Consider the following 20380-nt stretch of genomic DNA (forward strand, 5'->3'; position numbering starts at 1 on the left):
TGTCCTATACCTGCTAACCTGCTAATCAAGTCTTCACTCGTACATCAGCCAACATCATTGCCTCCTGCAATGAGGCAGATAATAGGATTGTTCCCATTACCTTTCATGATGCCTAGACAGCTATCAATATCCTCCATCCCAGCCCCAGGAAAACATACCCTCTGCCTCCTCTTCCTATCTGTAAGACAAAAAGCCCTATCCATAAACTTAACCTGACTGTCCCCAATTAAAACAAGGTTCCTACCTTCACTGGCGGAGTTCGTCGTGACGTTCTCGATGGTCTTTGTTGGGATGGCCTTCATTGGAATGGTCTTCGTTGGGGATCCAAGGGATGTCGACTCACCCTCATTTGCCAATGCTTCCTTGGTGCTCATTGTGAAGGTTCCCAGTAAACAACCCACATTCGTCGGGTAGCACAGAAAATGGGTTTGAAGTTTCCACAGTAGTCTTCTGGCTCTTTGCTGTTTCTGACACTCCATCAGCCTTCTTGATCCTCAGCTTCGTTCCATGTTGCCCGGCTGCTGTCCAGGTTCTCCTCCTGACCTGAGGACTCACAACAGGAGGATTGCTAAGAATCTTCTTGTTTTCCTCTGTCAATCGCCGTATCTCGAGCTTAGCTACTCTAAGTTCCTCCTTAAGCTGCTGGTAAAGTTGTTCATCTTGGTTCAGATTCACAGACCGTACACTAGAAAAACTAGCTAAAATATCTACCAGCTCATCAATTACTATTAGGAACCTGGTACAAAAACCCAAGCATGATTCTGGCACAAGTAGAGGAATATACAATATACCATGTGGGGGTGTGACAAAGTATATGTGGGGTAAACAGTCAGATATCTGGACATTAGGATCACAGAACACAAAAATGTTTGCAGAAATGATGACCGTAAAAACGCGTGTGTTCAACATAGAGACGATGTTGGACGCCTCCTGAAATTCAGAGAGGCTAAACTAGCGATTAAGGAAGACGATTTAAGACGACGAAAGTGCATAGAAGCTGCCCTAATTGCTGTCAGTAACATTATCCATCAGAAGTCCGGTAGTTACTGTATCTCTAAATTGCTAATCAACAGGATATTACCCATTTTGGAGACTGCTGTAACATGATATCAACAGGTCCTTCTCTAACCCAACCCGTCTCACCACATTAATTCCACTACTGCCTCTACCCACGCAACACTCCATCTGATCCTACCACTATAAATATTCGTTTTTCTTGGTTTTCTCTGTATTAGGACTAAAGAAGTCACTCGTGGCGAAAAGTTTCATTTAATAAATGTCCTGAACTGTACATAAGTGCCTTTTTCCACAGGACTGATGAAGCCACTTCATGGCGAAACGTTTCCTCAATAATAAAGATACCCAAGTGTTGCATTTGTGTCTAATGTATCAACTTGTCGGTTCTCTGAACTATTTGTCTACATTCCTGTCAGACAAAGCAACATCTTGGGATCAACCAAGCCTAATCCTGGCTACCACAACATCAGTCAGTCTGCTCACTTTGAAAGTTGCTCCTTAAACATCTTTTCTACGTTCATGTTATCATAATGAGTTACAGATATACTCAGGTTTCTAACTGAATTCCTATGACATTCCCCTTCATTATTTACCTCTCTCCTAATATTATTCCTAATGCTAGATACGGGCATACCAAAGTTATATTCTTCATTTTATGTCAGGGTATTTGCTTTGGCAAGCTTATCAGGTTTATCATGTGTGAGGGAATCCACAAAATTTGTATCTTAATTATTCTTTTGGAGTATCTATATCTATCTAGGTTCTCCGTTGAGCATGTTGTTAGTCATTACGTTGAGTCAAGTGCGCTCAGTGTTGATATAGCTGTTGTCTAAACTTTCATATTGTTTATGGTAACTGCTAGGATAAGGAAATGCGTTAAAAATTCCAACCAAATAAATGTTTTGTCGTAAGTAAGTATACATCGATGAAAAACATGAAATGACTAGCCGGATTTGAGTTCCCATTTATAGTGTTAAAAAACAACAGTAAATATTGTAAGACATAGTTCAGTACGCTAGAACCAACTTGTAATTAACCCGAGTTTTTTGGGCGTTGTGCGATCCATGGAAGGTGTTCACCGTCTCTAACAACACCAACCCCGTGTACCTCAGTACAAGCAAGCGGACACTATCTATAACTCAACACACCAAAGATGTTAGGTTCTTCAAGAGACGTAAAAGGTGGAGGAGCTAGAGATCAGCACTTTCAAGTTAAGATGGAGCATTAGCTCAATTCTGAACAAGCCAGGAACTTAGAGTGAACACTCTCAAAAGTCCTAGCAACTGAATCTTAACTTAACCCCCACACACATTGTTGTACACGTGCCAGTTACAGCTCAATATAACGAGACACTGCAATGATAGTCTCATGAGGCACAAAAGCTTTAAGTCACTCTCCATCAAAAAATTCTAGACATAACATGCATATAATATATATATATATATATATATATATATATATATATATATATATATATATATATTATATATATATATATATATATATATATATATATATATATATATATATATATATATATATATATATATATATATATATATATATATATATATATATATATATATATATATATATATATATATATATATATATATATATATATATATATATTATATATATATATATATATATATATATATATATATATATATATATATATATATATATATATATATATATATATATATATATATATATATATATATATATATATATATATATATATATATATATATATATATATATATATATATATATATATATATATATATATATTTATATATATGGTGGTATAAACCATGGTAATAAATACCGACAAGTTGGTTTAGAAAGACACGTAAGCAAACACTATAACATATTTAGTAGAAAACGTTTCGGTCCTGGGACCTTGATCACTTCTAGAAGCTATCAAGGTCCCAGGACCGAAACGTTTTCTAATAAATATGTTATAGTGTTTGCTTACGTGTCTTTCTAAACCATATATATATATATATATATATATATATATATATATATATATATATATATATATATATATATATATATATATATATATATATTTGCGGCAGGGCGACAGCTGATCAATTCGGACTTCATGGTCTTGTGTCACACAGCAGAAGGGAAGTATGCCAGACATGAGGAGGTCAATGACATCATAAAGAGAAGCCTCGCCACAGTCCGTTGCCCAGCTCAATGGGAACACGGCTAACGCATACAACCTTCCGGGGAAAAACCTCCTCAGTATATGTCCTGAGTGGGCGACCAACCAAGCCACGCGACGTATCAGAAGATGCATTGTAAAGATATCAGCAAGAGCCCATTTGATGAAATTTATGTCTGTCAAATATGCTAAAATTTTGGATCAATCGGAAACTCTACTCAACAAAACACAACAAAAATTTGAGACAATTGGATTAAGTCTTATTAAGATATCTACATGAGTCCTTAAGAGGGCCAGGAGCTGTACCTTAAAAAGTCAAGACTCTCAGGAGCCAGAACTCAACCCTGTGAATTCCCACTAAAATTTGAGATGATCTTGGCAAAATTCTATTCGATGTCAATGTCTTCTTTACGTCTTACAATAAATTTTTTTGGAAACTTGTACTGTTCATCCCATGAAGACAATACTGGTTGGCTACAGCCTAGCAACAAACTCGGGTAATTTATTTTTGCTCGTCAATACTCTTAGAATATTGGTAGAAAGGAAGTATACAGGTAGGTTCGCCAAGAAGGATCCTGGCCCGGGTCTTATCCTTGCAGTGACTCGGCATGGCAGAGACCTGATAAGGAGGAACAGTAAGGAAAAACGAGAACACTTAAGGTTTTGATACACTTTTGTTCTGTTAGGATCCGAGACCGTTGGCCTCTGTTAGAATGTTCCACAGGTTTTCTCAAGGTATTACGTTTGAAGTTCATTGAAAAAGCTAGAGATGTCTAATGGCTCATGTGGTAGCCCCTTTGGGCTTCAACTAAAAATCCGGAAGCGATCCCTGCACAAGAAGAAGCGTTGGACATGTTTTCTTATACCAGTTGCCCCATTTCATCTAACATTAAGTACTTAGATATTAGCAGACTGTTGTGAGGCGCATTAAATAAGATGTTAGTATATCTTACATACAGCTAGTCTCTAAGAGGTGCCGAGACACAATAACAGATTTTAGCTTGTAAAGTCATGAAGTAAAAATCCAAATATCTGCTGGACTTTCGAGAACTTTTAAGAAATTTAAGATTTTTAATTTCATCTACATTCAGTAACATATTTATTAACAAATAAAACATCACTGAGAAAAGAAACTGGAGAAACATAATCCCGACGAACAAACTATTTTGGGTCATTGTTAAAGTGAAAAATTACAAGATGACATGGGAGGCAGAACGAGAAGGAACAAAGGAAGCTTAACTTTCTTATGATCCACAGTGACTTTAACAAAAACTTTTTCTACGTGAAGACAGTGAATAAATGAAACGAGATGGATGAGGTCGAAGTAAACATAAACTTCATACATGGATTCAATAATTTATGATAAAAGCCCAGGAAGGAAATATGTCAACCCTTTGAGACAGCTGGAGCTACACCCCAGCAGGCACAGAAGACACGCTTCAGGTACACATCAGTACAATTATCATACATAGTAACATGTGTAAATTACCTACGAACCACCGCCCCCCACCCCCAAAAAAAAATCAGATGAAGTGACTTATTTCCACTGGGGTCCTGACATTTTCATTGTAAAGGAACTTATTAGTTTAGGATATATTGTAAATATTTTATTATCATAAGAAGCTACAATATAATGACTCACGCTGCCATGAAACCAGTAAACACACTCGTCGAAAGAGTAGCAAAAACATATTATTACAAAAGTAGAAATAGCCACGAGTGAAGAGGTGTGGGCAGCACTAAGCAGAGGTAGGAGGGATGAGGGTGGCACTGTGATGGGAGGTGTTGGTAGCATTGGGGAGCGAGGTGGGGAGGAACCAGGGCTGGGGAAGTGTGTTTGGCAGTCACTAGGTGCTTGATACTCGACCTAGAAGGAGATAGCAAGTGACACTACTGTTTACTCTGGGTCTCAACTACTGCAACACTCCACGTACATATTCCTTACTGGTAACAAAGGTACGTTTCAGCTATGATGACCCAATTCCTTCAGATCATGTGAGAAAGTCTATCGGCTATTATCTGTGTGCACGTATATAACTCCTCTTGATAGACTACACACCAGATTCTTCCAAGCATTCGTCTCCTGTCTTAATGGCAGATATTTTACTTCTTCAACAACTGAGAATTATGCGACATTTAAAATATCCAGATCGTCTCATCTTACATGTTGTGATATCTGCCGGGATTAATTTGAGCAAGACTTCACACCTGAGTTAGTACGTGAGTTTGCACACATAATTTGTTACCACTGAGATCATTCCATGTTAACTGTGTTTATATGTATTCAGTTTGGCGTCGTAATATCATACCCGATGGTGTATTTTCCTTACATTTCCTTAGAGTACTTTGCCTCGAAAGATCTCAGAACAAACTATATGTAATGATTTGTGAAATAGATAATGATGCTTTAAGGATATACTTATGACCAGCTAAATGTTACTTTCTGCAAGAATATATTATGATATAACAACAATGAAAATTTCATTAAAAAGATCCTCTGAGAACTTTCCTCTAGTGGGCATTATGAGGGATCAAGAAGAAAGTAAATACAAGCTTATACCTATAGCTAGATATTATCAAGGGGAATCTCTAGAGCCGTAGAGGTCATACAACACCTAGGGAATGGCAAGTCAGCAGGATTGATTCAAAGGTATTCAGAGTACCTTCTATTATTTAGAGGAGAGCACCTCTTTCGTGAGAGCCATCAATAGGAGTCATTTGGATTTACCTTACTAAGACATAGTGACGTCTGCACATTGGCATTATCAATACACGTGCTACATATGCACCTTACAATTTAATTCTACTTTCACACATTGTAAATTTTTGTATCTTTCCCATACAAAAATATGTAAATTATATATGACTATTGCTTCGTTATTATTTTTTTTAATAATTAATTTTGAGAGAGAGTTAAACTTGCAGGGGTCACGCAGTGTCTGTATTTATGGAATAAAACACAAGCAGGGAGTCTTGTGGGAGCGTCTGATAGGTGGCAGAGAGCCTTTTTCTTTCCTCTGGCAACCTGATGCTACGTTTACATTTCAACGATTCCTAGTTTCATCATTCATTAAAGATTCGCCGGTATTTCTCCCGGCCCGGGCCTTTTCCAAGTGGTGGCCCAGCCTTGGCTCCCTGTCTAGGGAGTGTCTGAGACCTAAGTCTCCCATGGGAGGAGGCACAAGTACCCCCTCATCTTTGGGACCAACTGTACCCAGGACTAGCTTCTCGTAGAAAGAAGCTAGGCCTCTCTGGTCTGCCATCCCCGCCTCAAGGGGGCTAATGGGAATGAAAGGATTGTGCGCCGCAAGCTCCGGCTCAGGCACCTACCTTGCCCTAGAAGGGCAAGGTGTCGATGGATTCCTAGTTTTCCTGGGTCAGCTAGTTGCCAAACGTATCGAGCCTAAATACGCGTTTTTACAGACTTTATGTAATCTAACCCATCCTTCCTTAACCCAAATTAATGCAAGTAAACTTAACCTAATTTAAAGCTTTAAAAAAAATTGAGGAAAATGTAAACTGAAGTTGAGCACCACGTCCAAAAACAGATGCAGTGAAATAAAAATGTGTTGAACTAGGCGTTCTTATACCTCTTAGTGGACCAGGCGAAATAAAATATGTTGACTGTTCATAAGATTTGTAGTTGACTGTGACACAAATACGATTCACCTGATGTAATGAACTGGTGCTAAAGAGCAGTACAAATGTCGTTACTGATATTAGTGCAAATCTCGGTATTAACATAAGCTGTTTTATTCTTTAGGAAGGACATCTACGCACACGATCTCCGGGATGAAAGTGATAAACACGACAATGGTAGTGGTGATGATGGTGGGTATGGGAGCGTGGACGACCCTCCAAGCCATGGCAGGCCAGTCCATCACCTATGTCAAGGGCGATACGATTGGTAACTTCATAATAGCGAAAGGGTTGACGCTCAGTGATAAGGATGTTTATAACACCATAACAATGAAGAGCCAGAGTAAGTTAATTATTGTGCTCTTCATTTATTCATAGTTATTTATATATATATATATATATATATATATATATATATATATATATATATATATATATATATATATATATATATATATATATATATATATATGTCGTGCCGAATAGGCAGAACTTGCGATCTTGGCTTAAATAGCAACGCTCATCTTGCCATATAGGACAAGCGAAAATATGTGTTTGCAATAATTTCGCCAAAATCATTCTGAACCTAATGAAAAAAATATATTTCACTGTGTTTGTTTAGTATTAAATTTCTGTAAACAAATCTAAAATGTATTTAGTTGGGTTAGGCTAAAATAAATTGTTCTTGTTATAATAAGGTTAGGTAAGTTTTCTAAAATTCTTTCGGAGCAAAATTAAAAATTTTTACATTAACATTAATGAAAAAAAAATATATCTTTAAGCGTATAAGAGAAAATTTTAGAAAGGACTTAATTTTAAATGAGTTCTTGCTAATTGACCAGTTTTACATATTCGGCACGACGTATATGTATAATATATATATATATATATATATATATATATATATATATATATATATATATATATATATATATATATATATTCTATATATATATATATATATATATATATATATATATATATATATATATATATATTCTCTCTCTCTCTCTCTCTCTCTCTCTATATATATATATATATATATATATATATATATATATATATATATATATATATATATATATATATATATATATATATATATATATATATAAATATATAGGTAATAGGTTGGTAGACAGCAACCACCCAGGGAGGTACTACCGTCCTGCCAAGTGAGTGTAAAACGAAAGCCTGTAATTGTTTTACATGATGGTAGGATTGCTGGTGTCTTTTGTCTGTCTCATAAATATGCAAGTTTACAGGTATGTCTTGCTACTTCTACTTACACTTAGGTCACACTACACATACATGTACATGTTTATTTATACACACTCATCTGAGTTTTCTTTGATTTTATCTTAATAGTTCTTGGTCTTATTACTTTTCCTTTTATGTCCATGGGGAAGTGGAATAAGAATCTTTCCTCCGTAAGCCATGCGTGTTGTAAAAGTCAACTAAAATGGCGGGAACAATGGGCTAGTAACCCCTTTTCCTGTAATAATTACTAAAAAGAATACGAAGAAGAAAATTGTCAAAGTTGGAAGTCTGAATGTGGATGTTGTGCAAATGATAAGAAAGAGATGATTGTGGATGTTATGAATGAGAAGAAGCTGGATGTCCTGGCTTTAAGTGAAACAAAACTGAAGGGGGTGGGAGAGTTTCAATGGAGAGGAATAAATGGGATTAGGTCTGGGGTTTCAAATAGAGTTAGAGCTAAAGAAGGAGTAGCAATAATGTTGAAGGATAAGTTATGGCAGGAAAAGAGGGACTATAAATGCATTAATTCAAGGATTATGTGGAGTAAAATAAAGATTGGATGTGAAAAATGGAGGGAGTAGTAGGTAAATTTGGGGTGCCAGGGGTAAATGAAAATGGGAGCCTTTAATTGAGCTATGTGTAGAAAGAGGTTTGGTAATAAGTAATACATATTTTATGAAGAAGAGGATAAATAAATATACAAGGTATGATATAGCACGTAATGAAAGTAGTTTATTAGTTTATGTATTGGTGGATAAAAGGTTGATGGGTAGGCTCCAGGATGTACATGTTTATAGAGGGGCAACTGATATATCAGATCATTATTTAGTTGTAGCTACAGTTAGAGTAAGAGGTAGATGGGAAAAGAGGAAAATGGCAACAAGTAAGAGGGAGGTGAAAGTGTATAAACTAAGGGAGGAGGAAGTTCGGGTGAGATATAAGCAACTATTGGCAGAAAGGTGGGCTGGTGCAAGTATGAGTAGTGGGTTGAAGAGGGTTGGAATAGTTTTAAAAATGCAGTATTAGAATGTGGGGCACAATATTGTGGTTATAGGAGGGTGGGTGCAAGAGGAAAGAGGAGTGATTGGTGGAATGATGAAGTAAAGGGTGTGATAAAAGAGAAAAAGTTAGCTTATGAGAGGTTTTTACAAAGCAGAAGTGTTATAAGAAGAGAAGAGTATATGGAGAGTAAAAGAAAGGTGAAGAGAGTGGTGAGAGAGTGCAAAAGGAGAGCAGATGATAGAGTGGGAGAGGCACTGTCAAGAAATTTTAATGAAAATAAGAAAAAAATTTGGAGTGAGTTAAACAAGTTAAGAAACCCTAGGGAACGAATGGATTTGTCAGTTAAAAACAGAGTTGGGGAGTTAGTAGATGGGGAGGTGGAGGTATTGGATAGATGGCTAGAATATTTTGAGGAACTTTTAAATGTCGTCAAAGAAAGAGAGGCGGTAATTTCATGCATTGGCCAGGGAGGTATACCATCTTTTAAGAGTGAAGATGAACAGGATGTGAGTATTGGGGAGGTGGGTGAGACATTACGTAGAATGAAAGGGGATAAAGTAGCTGGAACTGACGGGATCATGACAGAAATGTTAAAAGCAGGGAGGGGGGGGGTGGATATAGTGTTGGAGTGGTTGGTATTTTTGTTTAATAAATGTATGAAAAAGGGGAAGGTACCTAGGGATTGGCGGAGAGCATGTATAGTCCCTTTATTTAAAGGGAAGGGGAACAAAAGAGATTGTAAAAATTATAGAGGAATAAGTTTACTGAGTATACCAGGAAAAGTGTACGGTAGGGTTATAATTGAAAGAATTAGAGGTAAGAGAGAATGTAGAATTGTGGATGAGCAAGGAGGTTCTAGAGTGGGTAGGGGATGTGTAGATCAAGTATTTACATTGAAGCATATATGTGAACAGTACTTAGATAAAGGTAGGGAAGTTTTTATTGCATTTATGGATTTAGAAAAGGCATACGATAGTGGATAGGGGAGCAATGTGGCAGATGCTGCAAGTATATGGAATAGGTGGTGAGTTACTAAAGGCTGTAAAGAGCTTTTATGAGGATAGTGAGGTTCAGGTTAGGGTGTGTAGAAGAGAGGGAGACTACTTCCCGGTAAAAGTAGGTCTTAGACAGGGATGTGTAATGTCACTATGCTTGTTTAATATATTTATAGATGGGGTCGTAAAAGAAGTAAATGCTAGGGTGTTCGTTAGAGGGGTGGGATTAAATTATGGGGAATCAAATACAAAATGGGAATTGACACAGTTGCTTTTTGCTGATGATACTGTGCTTATGGGAGATTCTAAAGAAAAATTGCAAAGGTTAGTGGATGAGTTTGGGAGTGTGTGTAAATGTAGCAAGTTGAAAGTGAACATAGAAAAGAGTAAGGTGACAAGGGTATCAAATTATTTAGATAAAGAAAAACTGGATATCAAATTGGGGAGGAGTATGGAAGAAGTGAATGTTTTCAGATATTTGAGAGTTGACGTGTCGGCGGATGGATTTATGAAGGATGAGGTTAATCATAGAATTGATGAGGGAAAAAGGTGAGTGGTGCATTGAGGTATATGTGAAGACAAAAAACGTTATCTATGGAGGCAAAGAAGGGAATGTATGAAAGTATAGTAGTACCAACACTCTTATATGGATGTGAAGCTTGGGTGGTAAATGCAGCAGCGAGGAGACGGTTGGAGGCAGTGGAGATGTCCTGTCTAAGGGCAATGTGTGGTGTAAATATTATGCAGAAAATTCGGAGTGTGGAAATTAGGAAAAGGTGTGGAGTTAATAAAAGTATTAGTCAGAGGGCAGAAGAGGGGTTGTTGAGGTGGTTTGGTCATTTAGAGAGAATGGATCAAAGTAGAATGACATGGAGAGCGTATAAATCTGTAGGGGAAGGAAGGTGGGGTAGGGGTCGTCCTCGAAAAAGTTGGAAGGAATGGGTAAAAGAGGTTTTGTGGGCGAGGGGCTTGGACTTCCAGCAGGCGTGCGTGAGCGTGTTCGATAGGAGTGAATGGAGACCAATGGTATTTGGGACCTGACGAGCTGTTGGAGTGTGAGCAGGGTAATATTTAGTGAAAGGATTCAGGGAAACCGGTTATTTTTATATAGCCGGACTTGAGTCCTGGAAATGGGAAGTACAATGCCTGCACTCTAAAGGAGGGGTCTGGGATATTGGCAGTTTGGAGGGATATGTTGTGTATCTTTATACGTATATGCTTCTAAACTGTTGTATTCTGAGCACCTCTGCAAAAACAGTGATGTGAAAGTGTTGAATGATGAAAGTATTTTCTTTTTGGGAATTTTCTTTCTTTTTGGGTCACTCTGCCTCGGTGGGAGACTGCCGACTTGTTAAAGTATATATATATATATATATATATATATATATATATATATATATATATATATATATATATATATATATATATATATATATATATATATATATATATATTTATATATAAATAAGGTATTTTTTGCCGAGCAAGTTAAATGAATGCTTTTAGTACACGAGTCGTCTTAACAACTGATAAATATTCTCTAAAAAAAGTCGAAATTGTTTTCGGATCTTTTTTAGAATGTTCATTAAATTACTGAATGTATCGATTTTCCAGGCCAGTGTCTCTCTACCTGTTGGTCCCACATTGTGTGTTGTGCGATGGCAGTTGTGGAATCCGAGGACGGGATGATCCAGTGCCGACTCTCTTTGGAAAGCCCCATTACCTCTACGCTCGTTAACAACACAAATGCAACTTACTACTACTGGCAAGGTCAGAGTCTGGTGAAACATTCCGTTTAACAGCACAAGTGCTCATAAATTGCAGTTAAATCGTGAGACGATATTTTGGTCAGTAGTGTACCACTCTCAGTCGTGACTTTTATTATTCTATTGTATAATTAATTACGCATCTACATTTCAATATAAGGGCAAATAACCGCAAGTACTCGTGGATCAGTCCACAAAGGTTTTTAGTCGACAATCGCATCACTTTCAATCGACAGTTACTTTGTTTTTACATTTTCTCTCTTTTACATCGTAATTATGAACAGCTCATCATTACTCTGAGCAATATTTAATTTCAGCCTGAACTAAACTAGACAGTGTTTGATCTCATGCGAGAGTTCGTTGGCGCCAGTGAGCCTTATTAGTTTTATTTTGTATCCGACAATGTGCTTATAAACTTAGGAAACGAATAAGGAAGCAGCTTCAGTAATGTATACAATAACTAATAAGAGTAAAATACGTAAATTCACTAAAAAACATATAAATCGATGTGGATGGGCTGCTGGTTTCTCTATTACTCCTCTCTACCACTTGTAATAATATGGTGGAGTTTTCCTCATTAGAAAAAAAAAAAGTTTTCCCTGATGTGGAATTATTTCAGAAGATAATTTGTTCAGCAATTAAAGGCAGAGGTTCACTCGGCAGCATTCGAAGCTGCTCCTGCATCTCCTCCATTTGTTAATGCTCTGCTACTTCTTTTTCTCCCTTTCTTTCCAGTACATTTCTCTTGTACGCTCTTCTTCTCCTCTGGAAGTCTCTGCAATTCCTTCCTCCGGATGCTGGACTATTAGTAGTGATTAGACAATTGTGGCTAACCGGCGCTAATCTTGGCTTACCGGAGTTAGGTTCTCTGCTTAGTTTGAAACAGAGATCAATGGATTAGCACTTAAAAAGAGTCCCAGGATAGAAATGAGATCGTTTGTAAGTTTTTTTTTTATATTTTATTTATAACATACAATACATTAACAAAAGTATACAGTATGAGAGCATCGACAGACAATATAAATTCATCAATTTCTATACACTGCAATATGCAGTAATATGTCAAATATATACACTTCATGCAGCTGTTAGGTGAATACTGCCATATACATAATTCATTACTACAAAATATAACTGTTCAAGTAATACAAAATAAAGAATCCTCTTACTCCTTCACGACTGCTAATTTCAATATACACACACAATAATTACATGCAAAAAATGCAAGCAGTATAACCCCCCCCTATTTACCCCAGCTCACCAAAATGTACAGCATTTCACCGTTGTTTATTTAACTTATAAACTAACCAAACTAATTTAAACTTAAGAACATATTATATTGAAAACAATAACAACTCTACAGTAGTGAAAATGCCAGCTGCTGTCCTAATATTATTTATATATACATATGTATATATATATATATATATATATATATATATATATATATATATATATATATATATATATATATATATATATATATATATATACATTATAAACTGACTTAGTTTACAATGGGAGTCAAATCCTATCTTTATTGCTGTGTCATCGATACCATGCCTAACCCTTCTAGGGTAGGGTAGGTGCCTGAGCCCGAGCCTTTAGCTCATAAGACTGTCATTCCCATTTGCCCCCTTGGGGCGGGGATGGCAGACCAGAGAGGCCTAGCTTGTGGCTAGGCCTGGGGACAGTTGGTCCCAAAGATGAGGAGGTACTTGTGCCTCCTCCCATGGGAGACTTAGGTCTCAGACACTCCCTAAAGAGGGAGCCAAGGCCGGGCCACCACTTGGATAAGGCCCGGGCTGGGAGAATACCGGCGAATCTTTAATAATAATAAATAATAATATTGCTGTCCCATGCAGCATTCTCAGACTTCTACTATTATACGCTACTACGATAGCCTTCTGCAGAAGGCATTAATTAACAAATATTAAATAACACTAAGAACGCATGAACTCAGCACTCCCATGCACATCCCAATTACACACAATCCTTCTCTCTTGCACTTATCACTCACCCACGCACATGCACACCAAACCAACATCTTTCGTTTGGCAAGCCCGTTTGGTACCCCCCCTTTTTTATCGAATGCTTTACACAACAATCTAAACCCACTGCCCCCCATCCTTCCGGACTAGGAGTGTCGTGTCATCCACGTAACCTACCACATGATGCCTAATCAAGCCCTCCCTCGACCCCTCCCCCCCCACACACTCTGGTCTCAACTAACCTATAAAATGGATCTTGCACACATGCAAATAATAACTGTGATAGCGGGCAACCCTGCCTCAAGCCCCTATCCATGTTCACCACACCTCCCACACGTCCATTGATCTGAATTCTCTCTTTTGCCCCTTTATACAACGTTTCAACCCACCCCACAATCTCATCCCCAAAACTTTGTTTGCTAAGGATCTGTCTTAAACCCTCCCTTTCCACCTGATCATAAGCACCCTGCCAATCAATCGCCACCATACCCCCTCCTTCCTGCGTCCCCTCAAAACTCTCAACAAACCCCTTTAGAATTCCGTGCCCCATGACCATCGACCGTTCTGGCAACCCTAGTTGACCTTTTGAAACTACACGTCCCACTACACATTTTAAGCTATTCCCCAAAATCTTCGCGAACAATTTATAGTCCGCAGACATGAGAGTAATCGCCCTGTAATCCTTAAGTGTACTCTGCCCCTTACCCTTAGGCACAAGCACAACGACCCCTGTACTTTGCGTCTCGCCCAGTTCTCCCCCGTCTTTCATTCTATTGAACAGCGTTACTAAAAAACCCCTTAACAGATCCCAATGTTTTAAGTAAAATTCACTTGGTAGTCCATCAATACCTGGTGCTTTGCCTCTGCACATGTCTACAAGCGCTCTCCATATCTCCCCCTCTTCAATCTCACCACCCAAAGCTTCCCTGTCCTTTCTCCCCAGAGCTACGGGCTCTACAGCACACACCCCATCAAGATCCTCCCTATTAACTCCTTTACTTTTCCAATAATGCCCATACCACGCATCCGCGAACATACTCATCCCCTCCGTTGTTTTTAACACCTGCCCCTCCCTAAAACCTTTCACCTCAGAGTGCACTTCCAAATCTGCTATTGTGGTCGCTGTCCTCTGCTGTTGTCTTCGCAACACACATGCCGATGGCTTGTCCCCCGAAAGCACTTCCTCCACACCCGCCTGCACCCGCACCGCATGAAATCTCTCCTCCTGCACCTCTCTTAACCTGCTCTTCAGATCATCTATTGCCTCTGTTTGGAATACCCCTCCCACCACTCCTTGCTCATGATAGTTTCCTATTCTACTTTCCAAATAATTTGTTAATCCATACTTCAGTCGATTTATACGCTTCCCCTCACCCACGTAAAACCTACGAATCCTCTCCTTGGCCGCACTGTCCCACCAACGTACAACATTATCAACCCTTTTTGCCTCCTCGCCTAGCTTCCTCCACAACGAAGCGAACCCCCCCTCCACTTTCTCATCCTCAAGGAGTCGCGTGTTTAATTTCCAGTAGCTTTCAAACCGTTTCACTAACGAATCTCATGCCACTCCCACCACCACTGTCCTGTGATCTGAATAAATTGCTTCTATAGTGTTAAAAGACTACTGAAACCCCTTGCGTTATATAGATCCTATCCAGTCTAGCTGCGTATTCCCTCCTTACATACGTATGTTGCACTTCACCTATTCCACCCCAAAAAGCATCTCGTACCCCAATATCTCTACACAGATCTCGCAACACGTTTGAGAAATATCCCGCCCCCACTGCCGTCACATCAAATCTCCGTATTATACAATTCCAATCTCCCCCAATCAATGCAACCCTGGGCAGTGCTCTCAAGAAATACACCAGATCATCCCTTACAAATGCCGACTTGACCCTCACATCGTTCTCCACCGGAGCATACACCAACAAAGGACACGCGTTCACGCATCCACCACCCGTCCACTCTCATTATTCTTCCCTCACCCCCCCCCCCTCAAACCTTTGCAAAATAAACGGGCTTGCCTCACGAATTAAAACACCTACTCCGCCTTTTAAACGTGTCGTTGGCATTACAAAAGCCCCATATCCATCCACCTCCAGAAATTTTCCTGTTTTCAAGTTATGCTCTTGTATAAAGGCAACATCTACCTTGTAACGATACAGCAGTCCTCGCAACCATACACACTTACCACTCTTACATAAACCATTAACATTAATTGTCATACACCTTAGGCCTGCTTACGTTTTCCACCCACTTTTCCCCACCACATTTTTCCGCTGTCCAGTAGCCTCATACACACCGTCCTTGGCACTCTCCCCATCCCCTCCACTCCTAACCCCTTGCTGGCGTTTTCTCTGTGCCTCTACACACACCTTCAATCCCCGCCTTTTTCCCTGGTCTTTGTGCTGGAGTGAGGACGTCATCAGAGTCAGACGTGACAGCTGCCCGCTTCCTCGACACTTCCTCTTCCGCCATGCTTGTCTCCTGACCTTCCTCATTGTGCACCTCCACCTCTATCACCTCATTCCCCTTCTCACTACTTGGCCAAGCCGACCCCTCAAGGAAGGTTCCTTGATGTTGGTGAGGGGCTCTTGATTTAGGGAATTGGATCTATGCTCCAGTTCCCCAAATTAAGCCTGAATGCCTTCCACATACCCCCCCAGGCGCTGTATAATCCTCCGGGTTTAGCGCTTCCCCCTTGATTGTAATAATAATAATAATGGCCAAGCCGACATTACATTCCTTCCTCGAGACCCTCATGCTTCCCCTTGTCCCGGTACCTGGTCTCCCGTCGTTACCTCTGTCAAGGCTTCCTCCGATTTAGGGAACATCTGCAAAACTGTCTCAAGCACTACGTCAATTTCTACGTCATTCGGTTCGTGCTTGTCCGCCTCGTGCATCACATCCTCTGCAGACGCACTCAATTGCTGCACTGCACCCTCATGCTCCACCTCACGTTGCATTTCCTCCACTTCCTCACTCCACAACCGACCACGCCTACGTCCATCCTGGCGGTTCTGATCAGTCACTGTAGGTCCTCGCCTCGAAATGTCACTCCTTGGTATTCCCTGGTCAGTCCTCCGCCTCACACATTCAGCCGCTATGTGATCATAACCATCACACAGTCTACAAGTTCTACGTTGGCCAGCGTAAGTTACAAGTATTTGTGTCCTAAATTCCTCTAAGAACACAGACGAAGGTATAGGTTGCCTCAGAGTCATCTTTAGGCTAAAACTACCTTCTGGATAACCCACATAAGCCCCTGCCGTCCACTTGCCTTGTTGAGCTACGTGTACAGTTCCAAACTTCCCAAACACACTACGTAGGTCAGCTTCATTTGCCTCGAAAGGCACATTACGTAACTTTACATACGTAAATTGACTCGAAACATCGACCATCTTTACCAGGATGCCCTCGTTAACCTCGATAGCAACATCCTGATAATGAGCAAGTAGATCCTCATACACCTGTGATGACAGCAGTTTCACGAACATTCGGTAGTTTCCATTTAAGGCTACACCGTAAAGGTCGCAATCCTCAATCCCATATGTCTCTCGAATAATCAGAGGCAACAACGTCAACGCCGAATCTTGATTAATTGTACCTCTCAGTAATTCTATGCCGACAGTGTTAATTCTGCGGCGCACCCCAACCACCATTGTGACAGCCTGGCTAGCACTTGCGCCTGTCAGAGAGAAGCAAACGTCCACCCTCACCGGCAGCTGGGCGAGGATTCATTGAAACAGACATCAATGGATTAGCACTTAAAAAGAGTCCCAGGATAGAAATAAGATCGTTTGTAAGATTAGAGCCTATGATTACAGGAGGACCAACGCTGCATATCACCTGTGCACCACACGTCAAGAATACTTTAATCCGTAAAATAGGGATTATGTAATAATGTTATATTATTATTATTATTATTATTATATTATTATTATTATTATTATTATTATTATTAGTAGTAGTAGTAGTAGTAGTAGTAGTAGTAGTAGTAGTAGTAATTTTGGGTGTTTACAGATAGGGTGCCAGGATTATCTTATGAGCTGAAAGCAGATTGTTTCCTCTATTACATCTCATCAACTGGTCTCGACTTCAATTCGGCCAAAACACTGTGCCAGAAACTCCCCGGTCACCGTCTCTTAATGCCAAAGCTGGCAGCTCATTACAACACGGCCCTGGAAATTTTTAATGAAACTGGTAAGCCTCATTTATCTTATTTCAAACGAATATACCTGAAAAAGACATTACTTTCCTTCTGTATCTTCTTTCATGTATAATCATCTAGCTTTCAATACTACCATTCTGCAACTCAAAATAACATTCACTTGTCGTCATTAATTTTCATTAATAGGTATCATAACAAATGCTGAATTATGCACAAATAACCCACACGTAGAGCGACGTTTCGTCCACTCTTGGACCATTTACAAAGTCTCTCCTATGTGCGAGTCATTTATGAACTGTTCCATTCACTGTACTGGGCCTTTTTATTTTAGATGCCGGAAATGTTCACTTACTGGTACTTTGTTCTTTAGGTAATAAGCAGTTCTGGTTTGATCTTCAAATGGCGGTTGAAAAAACCGCTTATTTATGGGGTGACCAGACGCCGTATCTCAGCACCCCGACCTCATCCGTTGTTGGGAAAATTGTACAAGACACTCCTGCTCCAGTTGCCTTCAGGATGCAACTTTACAATGTTCTTAATGATATTTCACTGACTTCAGTATATTATGGAGTGTGTCATGCCAATCCACTCGGCTTGGAATGGTAGTGATTCTTTCACAGAAGAATGAAAATGGTACTATTACTACATACTAAATTTTTATTGAGAACAATGTCATGTGTATGATAGTGAGAGTGTTTCTCTTTATCAGATTAATTCACACATTTATAGCAGTAAATGGTGAGAAGTTGACAAGTGGGCAGTCACATACTAAACCTTTTATTTAACGAGTCGCCCGCTGTTAAGTTGAGTCAGTTTAGTTGTGCAGCCTGAGATGCTAATTTATTGTGTATCCCATACTCTTCCTGTGAGCGCTATCGTAAAAAAAAAAACAGGATTACAGAGGTCACACTTGGTCTTTGTCAGACCTCACCGAGCACTGATACATCACTAAAAAGGAATATTTGTAATATCGTATTTTACAACTACTTCATACAGTTGTACAATAGACAAATAACCCGCTCATAGAAGAGAGGAGCTTACGACGACGTTTCGGTCCGAGTTGGACCATTTACAAAGTCACACTTTGTAAATGGTCCAAGTCGGACCGAAACGTCGTCGTAAACTCCTCTCTTCTACGTGCGGGTTATTTATGTGTCGTTCCAGTCACTGTATTGTGCCTTTTTTTTTGTTATGTATGTTAGTTGTTGTATACAGTACAATAAAGAATACAATATAAAAAATTAATATCTAATTATCACTTAGATCAATGGTATAAGAATTACGAGCCAACTGACACACAAAAATTAAACTATAATTTAGCTGCCACCATTGAGGAATTGCTCACAGACCAAGCGAATAGAAAAGGACATAAATCTTCCACCATAAATGACAAATACCATCATAAGTACTATAATGATTCACAACTACGCAATTTAACACATGTAACTAGGATATCTGGTAACGCGTATCGTGAATGTAGAACTTGCTGAGAACTTTCCAAGCTCCACTAAAAATGAAAGGAATAGAAAGCAAGAACTTAGGCAACAGGAATGGGAACAATTTGTTAGTGAGTTAAATAGGTCTGTCCCTGTAAGTCTGGATTGGAGAGGTATAAATAAAATAACCAGGAGAAAGACTGGTAATGTTGCTCATCCCTTTCTTTTAGAATAAGCGAATGACCTTACAAATAATTGGGTCAAAACATATAGGCATGAAAAAAAGATGTCAGGAAATGTTTCAAACAGTTCTGAATCGTCGAAATGTGGGAAATAATAACATTTTATCACAATTTTCTTATTTTTAATATATCACGTTATTTTTAAAAACATCAAATGAAGACCAACAAAATCTAAGAGGTTTTCTCCCATCTCGTATTAGAAGAAGCCTAGAGAGTACTTGTGAAGGAAGGTTGAAAATTATTAATTTTAGGAGCCAAAATATTGATGAGTGTGAGAGTCTCTTCACCGAGCAGGAGTTAGATAATGGTATAACTTACGATATCCTCAGAACTCTAAGACAGGTGCCTGAAAACCCTTTGGTAGCTCTGTATAATCTGAGTTAAATCGAGGGTATTCTTCCTACTTTCTGCACCAATAATCTCGTGGTGACTATCCCTAAACCCCAACAGCCTGATACATTTAGACCAATCTCTATAACTAGTTGTCTTTGTAAATCTTTTGAAAGAATAAAACTTAATAGACTATATTACAGAATTAGACGCCAACTTTTCACTCATCTCTAAGGTTTCATGAAAGCAAAAAGTGTATAGTATTGTATTTTTGCCACATTTCTTGATTTAAAATCTGCACTTGATATCACAAACAGAACCGTTATATTGCACGAACTAGCCAAAA

General features: G+C 38.9%; 1 protein-coding gene across 1 annotated transcript; it reads left to right on the forward strand.

The window, feature by feature from the left end:
• The first annotated feature begins 5024 nt into the window (after positions 1-5024).
• On the forward strand, positions 5025-19081 carry LOC138853549 (uncharacterized). Its single transcript, XM_070090884.1, has 5 exons — positions 5025-5155; positions 6963-7181; positions 11710-11865; positions 17879-18058; positions 18397-19081. Exons 2-5 carry the CDS (start codon positions 6992-6994, stop codon positions 18630-18632), a joined length of 762 nt encoding a protein of 253 aa, XP_069946985.1. The 5' UTR covers positions 5025-5155; positions 6963-6991; the 3' UTR covers positions 18633-19081.
• Positions 19082-20380: the final 1299 nt, after the last annotated feature.

Source organism: Cherax quadricarinatus, chromosome 33 (genome assembly GCF_038502225.1).
Source record: "Cherax quadricarinatus isolate ZL_2023a chromosome 33, ASM3850222v1, whole genome shotgun sequence".
Lineage (NCBI taxonomy): Eukaryota > Metazoa > Arthropoda > Malacostraca > Decapoda > Parastacidae > Cherax > Cherax quadricarinatus.

What these genes read in the sequence shown, in the direction of transcription:
- LOC138853549 (XM_070090884.1), top strand. Translation starts at nt 6,992, where the DNA reads ATGAAAGTGATAAACACGACAATGGTAGTGGTGATGATGGTGGGTATG. An exon ending in CATAACAATGAAGAGCCAGA is followed by an intron (nt 7,182 to 11,709) that starts GTAAGTTAATTA and finishes TCGATTTTCCAG; the next exon opens with GCCAGTGTCTCTCTACCTGT. An exon ending in AACTTACTACTACTGGCAAG is followed by an intron (nt 11,866 to 17,878) that starts GTCAGAGTCTGG and finishes GGGTGTTTACAG; the next exon opens with ATAGGGTGCCAGGATTATCT.